The sequence below is a fragment of the Nicotiana tabacum genome, chromosome 2, assembly GCF_000715075.1.
Source record: "Nicotiana tabacum cultivar K326 chromosome 2, ASM71507v2, whole genome shotgun sequence".
In the NCBI taxonomy this organism is placed as follows: domain Eukaryota; kingdom Viridiplantae; phylum Streptophyta; class Magnoliopsida; order Solanales; family Solanaceae; genus Nicotiana; species Nicotiana tabacum.
In genome coordinates, this window is record NC_134081.1 from 126,759,435 (window position 1) to 126,769,226 (window position 9,792).

At 37.4% G+C, this 9,792-nt stretch overlaps 2 protein-coding genes across 2 annotated transcripts; both read right to left on the reverse strand.

The window, feature by feature from the left end:
• Positions 1 to 1,430: 1,430 nt before the first annotated feature.
• On the reverse strand, positions 1,431 to 2,156 carry LOC107761816 (uncharacterized). The gene has a single exon (XM_016580101.1). It carries the CDS (start codon positions 2,154 to 2,156, stop codon positions 1,431 to 1,433), a length of 726 nt encoding a protein of 241 aa, XP_016435587.1.
• A 4,132-nt stretch (positions 2,157 to 6,288) lies between these two features.
• On the reverse strand, positions 6,289 to 7,320 carry LOC142167973 (uncharacterized). The gene is made up of 3 exons (XM_075228619.1): positions 6,738 to 7,320; positions 6,570 to 6,689; positions 6,289 to 6,485 (listed from the first exon to the last, which is right to left on the reverse strand). Exons 1-3 carry the CDS (start codon positions 7,318 to 7,320, stop codon positions 6,289 to 6,291), a joined length of 900 nt encoding a protein of 299 aa, XP_075084720.1.
• Positions 7,321 to 9,792: the final 2,472 nt, after the last annotated feature.

The window sequence follows — 9,792 nt, forward strand, 5'->3', positions numbered from 1 at the left end:
GGATGTATTGTCGTCCCCTAGTTGCAGCCACTGATTCCTGGATTTTGCTTTACAAAACTTTCTTCAATTAGTACCCATTTCTCCAGCTTCTCTCTGATCATTTTCTCTGCATGTTTGAGTTCATTGGAGTTTCCTTGCATCCTTAGATCCTCTTGCACTTCCATTAATTGTTGTCTGCAACTCTTTATCTTGGCCCCTATTCCTGAGTATTACGTTGTGTTGATTTTTTTGATCCCCTGCTTGACCTTTTTCAGTTTGCCCCATATATTCTCCATGTAATCTCCCTTGTTGATATTTTTCTATCCTTTCTCCACACTTTGTTGAAATTCTGCATGTTCCGCAATGAAGTTAAAAAACCTGAATGGTCTATAACTTTTGCTTTATTGCTCTGTTAGTTGGATTACCAATGGAGCATGGTCTGAGAAATATGGAGCCATGATTACTATATCGAGTAGTGGGTAAGCAAGCATCCATTCTGCATTCCCCATCCCTCTATCTATCCCGCTTCTTACTGTATTGTTTGACCATATGAATTGTGCCCCAACACTTCTTAGTTCAGCCATATTACAGTCTTGGATAAACTCTTTAAAGTCAACAGTCTCATTCTCATGTACTATAGTCCCATTGATTCTATCTTCTTATGTTAATACAACATTAAAATCTCCCATTGCAACCCATGGTCCATGTTACACATTATGTAGTTGACTTAATTCATGCCATAGACTTTTCCTATCACCTACTGTATGTAAACCATATATAGCTGTAAAGCTAAATTTCATGTTTATGTCCCATACACATACCTGTCCATGTATTAGTTGTGTATGTGTATAGTCTACTGTAAACTTAACTTTGTTTGTATCCCATAGAATCCAAATCCTTCCTTTTTTGCCTGTGCCATAATTGTGGCACCAACCCCACTGGGGGCTATTTTATTTATAATTCTCTTAGCATTCTCCTCTACTACTCTCTGCTCCACTATTGAGATAATACCTACATTATTTATTTTTAGAAACTCTTTTAACTCCTTCTGCTTATACAGCTTATTTAACCCTCTAACATTCCATATGATTAATTTCATCGTACATTGGAAGGTTGTTGATGTATCTCCCCTCTGCTCACACTACACTGTCCTACTTCTATTGCTATGCTTGGTTGTGCAATCTGTTGCTGATCACTTGCTTCCAGTGGATCAAAACCATTTCTGGTTTGCATGCTTTCATTTAGATTCATCATTGCTTGACTCTTTCCTGCTGATTTGCCCCTCACTTCTATCCATCCTTCATTCATATTTTTGTCCCCTACCTTCATACTCGCATGCTTTTCTGGTTCTTCATTTTATTTCTTTGTTGCTTCCATTATTCCTTTCTTTTTCTCATCTTGTATTACCCTTTTTACTTGTTATTCCTACCTGAATTTAGGGGCATTCCTCCTCACTTGTTTGGGCTTCTCATTTGCTTTTTCATAAATCTCCTTTTCCTGGCATGTGGTAGACATGTGTTGCAGTGTATTGGTCTCCAATCATAGGTCACTTCCTGTTCAAAACTTCTTCCATTTGGATCCCTTACTACTGTCTTATCTGGGAGTTCTTTTGTGATGTCTATCTCTATGAGCACTCTTGTATAGGAAATCCTATCAATTCTAGTAGTGCAATCGTCTACATAGATAGGCACACCAAGACTGCTCGCAATTCTGCTTAAGGACTTGACACCCCAACAATTCATTGGTAGATTAGGGAATCTTACCCATAATGGTAGTGTGCTCGGCATTTCTTCCTTGAAATTGAAATCCGTTGTCCATTCCCTCATAATTATTGGTTTGTTGTTGATGGTATTGGGGGTTGATGACATAGCTCTATTCCGGTACTCCATATTGTGGAAATGAATGAGAAAGTAGCCCTCATTGTAATAATATACCCTTGGTTTCTCTGTTATCTTCCATTGGCTTGCTATAAATCTTTCCACTGCTCCAATTGTGGTGGATTCACCCACAACATATAATATGACTGCCCTCCTCCATTTTTCCATCTCTGCATCAACCTCCTCCTTTTCCAGTTCCACAATTTTGATTTCTTCTTGAATTGTAGGTGCGATGTAGCTCAACTTGATTCCTCTGGATGCATATTTGTTGCCTTCATGGTTGTTTATCCCTTTCCTCATGTCCTAGTTCTAATCGTCATTGCGCACCTTGGGTCCCCCCTTCTAGGGTTTCCCTTTTTTCCTTATCATTGGGTTTTATTACTCTTTGTTTCAAGTCTTGTCCCCCTTTGCGTTACCTTCATCCCCAATTTTTGGAGTTTTGGCTATGGAATTTTGACTCGACAGTGCTGGCTATGGAGTTACCTGCTGAATTACTTGGTCCTTTGGTGTGTCGCTGGTCAAATTGAGTGGCGGAGCTACTTAGGGAGGTGGTGTAGGCTTTTGGGCAGCCACCAATTTTGCTGGAGCTGTATTGATTTGGGTACTCATTTCTCCCCTACACCCCTCCTTGTGCCCTGCCTCATCTTGCTCAACAAATCGTCGATTCACTTTGGTCATCTTCATATTCGGTAGTTCGATCTTGTTTGTAACCTTCCTTGCCCGATCCCTAGCTATTCCGGCAAGGCGTACGTTAGTATTCACCACTATCGTGCGCCAAAATTATAATTTCTGATTAAGCACATCTAATCTAACCTTCAATGAATTGATATGTCCGATATCATTATTTTTTCCTAAAATCGGTTTTCCATTACTGCTAGAGGATCTTGTCTAAGTAGTAAAAGTTATACTATATTTAAACTTTTCCCTCTCAAGCACCTACATATTTTTAGTGTAAGTTATGATACATTCTTCGCATATTTTTTTCCACCACCATTAAAAAATTAAACTCTAGAGGTTAATATGATCGGATTTGGAGTTTGACAGCATATTTTAAGACCACTGGTAGGTTTGCTTTTGCCATCACTTTCTCATGATAAAGCATTTAAAGCTACATTATTCTAAATTTGAAACATTACAAGCATGATCAATACCTAATTTTCATCTTAATGGCTGAGACAAGTCTATATCATTTTAGCCATTCTAAAGAGATTTGTGTAGCATGGTATTTACCAAATAAAAAAAATAGAGGTATATTGTGAAATTAAGTCATGCAGATGAGAATCGAACCTAATTTCTTAGGGAAGAAGGAAGAAGAGAAAGGAAAATTCTGTTATTCATCTTCTAAGAAATGAGCTGATGCTCAGTTATATACAAGTATTTAGTGTCTCATTTCTCACACATGCACCTCAAGTGTTCCTAATTGATTTGTAACTAATTTTCTAACAGCTCATTAATTGTGCTTAACAGCTAATTGCTCTTAATAGCTTCACTCCAGTTGCTTTGTTGCTTTACTCCAGCCTCAAGCTGGAGGGTGAAAGACATCGAACACTCCTAGCTTGGACAGAATGAGATGATGCTGACTGACTCCCAAACCTTTAGTTAGGAGGTCTGCAATCTTAGATTGTGTGGCAACATACTTGGTTTCAATAAGCCTTTCTTTCACCTTTTCTCAGACAAAATGACAATCAATGTCTATATACTTGGTGCGCTCATGAAACGTGGGATTTGCTGCAATTTGGATAGATGCTTTGCTATCACAATGAAGTTGGATTGGTCTGGATATAGGTACACCTAAGTCTTGTAGCAATCCAACTAACTACACAATTTTTGCCACACTAGCTGCCATGCTGCGATATTCAGCTTCTGCTGAGCTTCGACTGACTGTGTGTTGTTTCTTAGACTTCCATGAGATCAGAGAATCACCTAGCTTAATGATATATCATGTCACTGAGCACCTAGTGTTAGGACAAGTAGCCCAATCAGAGTCGCAATAGGCTGTTAATTGAGTGGATTAGGTCTGGCTTAGAAAAACCCCTAAACCAGGACTACCCTTGATGTATCTTACCACCCTCAATGTTGCTTCCCAGTGTGACCTCTTTGGCTGCTGCATGAATTGACTGAGTACCTGAACTGTGAAGCAAATGTCTGGGCGTGTGATGGTAAGATAGATAAGCTTCCCAACCAATTTTTGATAATTGCATATGTCTTCAAGCAAAGGATCATCAGTGTTACCAGTCAATTTGTCAAATTCAACAGTGGTTAGTTTGGTATTGGCTTCAAGTGGTGTTGTGGCTAGCTTTGCACCACTCAGTCCAACATCAAAAATTAATTCTAAGGCATATTTTCTCTGATTGAGAAGTATCCCTTGCTTTGATCTCAATACTTCAATGCCCAAGAAATATTTGAGTTCTCCAAGTTCTTTGACCTTGAAATTGTTGTGTAAGGTCTGTTTAGCTTCTTCAATGAGGTCTTTATCACTCCCAGTAATAAGAAGATCATCAACATAGATTAAAATTATCACAATAGACCCTTCTCTCTGTTTAGTGAACAGAGAATGATCATGAGGACTCTGGCAGTATCCTGCTTGTAACAGAACAATAGTTAGCTTGATATTCCATTACCTCGACGCTTGTTTGAGTTCAAACAAAGGTTTCAAGAGTTTGCATACCTTATACTCCCCCTGTCTATGAAAACCTTGAGGTAAGTCCATATAGTCTTCTTCATATAAATCTCCTTGAAGAAAAATATTGTTGACATCCATTTGGTATAAAAACCATTTCTTTAAAGCTGCCACACTGATGACTGTTCTAACTGTGACCATTTTTGCGACTGGAGAGAAGGTTTCATGATAGTCTAGTTCTTCCCTTTGTGTGTATCCCTTTGCCACCAAGCGAACTTTGTACTTGTCTATCTCCCCATTGGAGTTGTACTTGATTTTATATACCTACTTTGAGCCTATAGCCTTCTTGCCAGCAGGTAGTGGAACTAACTCCCAGGTTTTGTTCCCTTCTAATGCATCAATCTCCTGGTGCATTGCTTGAATACAATTGTGATCTTTAGAAGCCTTAAATGATCTAAGTTCCATTGGCACAAAGAAAGAACCCAAGTAGGCTTGGTAGGTGGGAATGAGATGAGTGTAGGTCACATATTGGGATATAAGATACGAGCAATGTGCCTTTGGCTTGACAGTAGTGATGTAGTCACTAATCTAAATTGGAGGCCTGATTGTTTTGCTTGGTCTCCCTTTTGTGTGTGGTTGAACAGAATCATGTTGCTCATGGTGTTGGTCTGCTTATGTTGTCAACTCAATTGGTTGTGTCTCAACTTGATCAGATACTACAGCTGTAGGGGCTTCATGTGTCTGTGGTTGATCCACCGCATCTTCTATGCCAGGTGCTGCATCAGGGAGATTAGGTGAATCAATGGCTGAACTTTCCACTCCTGGCATTGCTTTTCCCGGTTCAGGTATTAGTTCTGCACTTGTAGGATCTTGAGCATGAGAATCTCCTGCATGTGTCTGGCTTATACCTGTATTTATTATCTCTTTAAATAGAAAAGTGTCACCTAGTTCCTCTTGAGTTTCAGTTTTAAAAGGAAATAGTGATTCCTTAAGCTAAACATCCCTACTAACAAAAAATTGATGATCTTCAAGATCATACAACTTGTAACCTTTTTGTGTTTCTGAATATCCCACGAATACAGTCTTCCTAGCTCTTGGTGTGAATTTGTCACCTCTAGGCAATCTGCTCGCATAGCAAAGACAGTCAAACACTTTTAGATAAGATAGTTGAGGTAGCTTACCATGCAACAACTCAAATGGTGTTTTCCCTTGCATCATTGTTGATGGCAATTTGTTGATCAAGTACACAACAGTTCTAACACAATCTCTCCAAAATTTTATAGGCATTGAGCTTTGAAAGATTAATGCTCGTGCCACTTCCAGTATCTGTCTATGCTTTCTCTCCACAACTCCATTTTGTTGTAGAGTGTATGGACAATTACTTTGATGAATCACACCATAGGAAGCAAGGAGTTCATTACATTTTGAGTTAAAAAACTCACTACTATTGTCAGATCTAAGAATTTTGATATTCTTGTCAAACTGATTCTTTATTAGAGCAAAGAAGTTCTTCGGTACTACAAATACTTCACATTTAGATTGAATTAGACATATCCAAGTATACCTGCTGTAATCATCCACTATGGTAACAAAGTAGTGCATTCTATCATACGTATGTTTTCTGTATGGACCCCATACATCTAGGTGCATCAACTGAAAAAGACTACTTGATCTACTGTTGCTAGTAGAAAACTTTAGTCTGCTCTGTTTTGCCAAGGCACAAATTTCACAACATTCTAATAGTTCAGCATCTACTTTATTCTTGACATCTGCAATGTGTTGCATTGCTCCAATAGAAGGATGCCCTAGTCTCTAATGCCATAGCTTTCCACCATTGTCCTCTTTATGAACTGTTGCTCCTACTGCAAGTTTTATTGCTTCTTGTAGTATATACAATCCTTCATTTTTCTTACCAATCCCCAGAACCTTTCCATTGAAGAGTCCATGGAACACACAAAAATTAGGGAAAAACAAAGCCACACAAGAAAGTTGTTTGGTTATCTTGGACACTGAAAGAAGATTAAACTTGAAATATGGGACATGCAGAACATTCTCAAGCTTATAGCTTCCTTAAATCACTGCGTCTCCTATACTTGTGATCTCTGCTCTACCACCAGCAGGTACCTGAACTCTACTGCTATTTTGATCTCTCAATGTTCTAAAAGTAGTCAGTAACTCCTTATATGGTGTGATATGATGTGATGCCCCTGTATCTATTATCCATTCACAAGCAAAATTGTTGGATAACAGTGAGGTCATACCTGCCATATTACCTGTTATGTTATCTGCACTGTCACTTGATGTTGGCTTATTCAGCATATTCAGAATCTGCTTGTATTGTTGTTCAGTGAAGAAATGACCTTGTCCCTCTGATGAATTCACATTTTCTCCTGCTACTGTAGAATTGGCAAAAGGTTTGAATCCACCGGATTGTGTGCTCTTCTTCTTGCTCTTAAAATCCCATGGGTAGCCAACAATTTTATAACAATTTTGCTTCAAGTGCCCTTTGTATCCACAATGCTCACAGATTACACCAGGCTTTTTAGGCTTAAAACCTTGGTGTGTTCTTCTTGCTAATATTGTTAGTGGATCCTTGTTCATTTCTACCACACCTAGGGATCTTTGGCTTTCCTCATGAGATATTGTTGCATAAGCTTCATTTACTGACACTATAGGTCTCCTTGCTAGCAGATTACTTCTTAGATTACTATAGGACTCATTAAGTCCCATAAGGAACTTCAACAACCTCTGTGATCTTAAACGCACAACATAAGGTAAAGACTCCTCACAATCACAAGAAGGCAGGGGAGCTAAAACATCTAATTCATCCCCAAAATCCTTCATCTTAGAGTAATATGAAGTGACAAAATCAGTACCTTGTCTTAAGTAGCAATTTCAGTCCACAAATGAAATATCCTAGTCAAATTTGATCTATCAAAACGCACCTCAAACTCACTCCATACTTTCTTAGCATTAGACGCATACACGATATTGGCCATCAATTCAGTTGCGACTGTGCTTCCTATCCATGACAGAATAATAGCGTTACACTTCTCCTACTATTCTGCTAATTCTCCTCTATACATGCTTTTGACACAAGTTCCATCCACAAAACCTAATTTGCCTCTGCCTCGAAGAGCCAATTTCATCGCTCTACTCCACAACGAGTAATTATCTGGCCCTGTGAGTTTGAGCAGAACTAGGACTAGTCCAGACGCATCTCCAGCTTGAAGATACAGCGGATGATTATGGTCAAGTGAAGTAACCTCATTTCCTGCCATTTTTACAGAAATTTGAGCTTCGTGTTCTTCTGCGACTCATAAAATTACACAGATCTGTGCTTCGTGTCCCTCTGTGAATCTCAAAATTACGGGCATGAATCGTCATCAAGCAACCCACTCTGATACCATGTGAAATTAATCCATGCAGATGAGAAGCAAACCTAATTTCTTAGGGAAGAAGGAAGAAAAGAAAGGGAAATTTTGTTATTCATCTTCTAAGAAATGAGCTGATGCTCATCTATATACAAGTGTTTAGTGTCTCACTTCTCACACGTGCACCTCACGTGTTCCTAACTAATTTGTAACTAATTTCCTAACTGCTCACTAATTGTGCTTAACAGCTAATTGCTCTTAATAACTTCACTCTAGCTGCTCTGTTGCTTCTTCCATTATATATTTAAATGGGAGACCATCTGTTGGTGCTTATGATTTATATTAACCGATAGAAAAATAAATGCAAAAGAGCTTATTCATCATAAGAATATTTTTTCATTTATGTATTGCGTGATAAAATTGTAAGGGAGGCTTCAGCTGGCATGATACCTATAGAAGGTCCCTGGAAATTCGGGGATTTAACACAAGTATTGATTAGATGGACTACTTCAAAGTTTGTATTTAACCTAGAAATCTTACATAAATGTCTGAAATAAGTCCTTACTTACCAACCTCTAGCCATTAATCATAAACTTACTAAAACTAGACAAGCACATATAAAAATTTAAAATCCAAATAAATAAGGTTCTTTCTCTTCAAGAATTACACGCAAAGATCTTCTTCCGTATTTTTAAGCGTGATCAACAACATTACATGAATGACGGAAAAGAAATTCATGGATGAGGTAGCAAACAAGGTGATGAAATACAAAAAATATATATACAAGATTCCAAAAATCTAAGCAAAAAAGGACCTTTTTCAATGGGTATGGTTGAAATTCATTAAAAACATATAGATGAGCCAATATACAAAATTTGAGGAAGATTGGAGGTGATTTGGACTGATATGGTATCAAAATTCGTAGTAAAAATCAAGTTCAAAAAATACTTCTACGACACATGTATCACATATATAGCTCATACACATATATACATGTGATACACATTTGATACAATATGATACATATGTGGTACACAGATGATACACAGTATGATACACATATCATTTTTTCATGTTCATCTTCTACTTCAAATTTCAATTCAAACTACCCCAAAGCTCCGCCAAATCATCCCGAAACTAAGATTCAAACTCCTTAAGATGTACCCAATCTATTCTAATAACACTCACTCAAAAGAAAGCAAAAATTTGACCTTTTTTGGCTATAAATATCTAATTGGATAATTTTGGTCATATTTGGCTAATATTAGTAATATTTTATGAATTGGCCAATTTTTGTAATAACCTACTTATAAATGGACATAACTGATAGTTTTTCCGAAATGTTTCTCATACTTCTTTTTATATAAAAGATGTTAAAAGAGCCATAAAAAGTGGTAAAATCATGAAATAACTTTTGATTTGTAAAGATAAATGCTCTTTTATAAAAAGTATGACACTAAAATTCAGCTACTCTCGTGATTGCGCGAAGCGTAGGAAAATACACTAGTTATAGTATAAATTTGGTGATGTAGATGTTACGCAATAAATTTCTAGATAAGTTGAAAATTTGTAATGATAAAAAAAATTTCCCAACTATACTGCTTCACATGACATTGAGACATCAATAAATTCAAACATAGTTAATTCCACTTCAATTAATAAGTAGGGTAACTTTTATAGTTGAATTTTGATTTGCAAAGGCACATGTTATGTCACAACCCAAATTTCATTAGAGGTCGTGATGACTCCTAACAGTGCTGTCAAGCCAACCAACAATAATTGGCCCTACTAATATTCCAAAGACGACTATGCATATCAAATGGGAACCCCATATCGAGGGGGTTTTCAAATTAAATATCGATGACTCTTGCCTAGGAAATCCAGGCAGAGGAGGAATATTTAGGGTTAACAATGGAAATTGGATATTAGAATTTAATATGGG

Bases quoted from the DNA above. Each gene is read 5' to 3' on its own strand.
- LOC107761816 (XM_016580101.1), bottom strand. From the start codon at position 2,156: ATGAGGAAAGGGATAAACAACCATGAAGGCAACAAATATGCATCCAGA.
- LOC142167973 (XM_075228619.1), bottom strand. From the start codon at position 7,320: ATGAAGGATTTTGGGGATGAATTAGATGTTTTAGCTCCCCTGCCTTCT. The intron at 6,690-6,737 runs GTATGACCTCAC...AATGGATAATAG, and splicing joins CATAACAGGTAATATGGCAG to ATACAGGGGCATCACATCAT. The intron at 6,486-6,569 runs GTATAGGAGACG...ATCTTCTTTCAG, and splicing joins TGGTAGAGCAGAGATCACAA to TGTCCAAGATAACCAAACAA.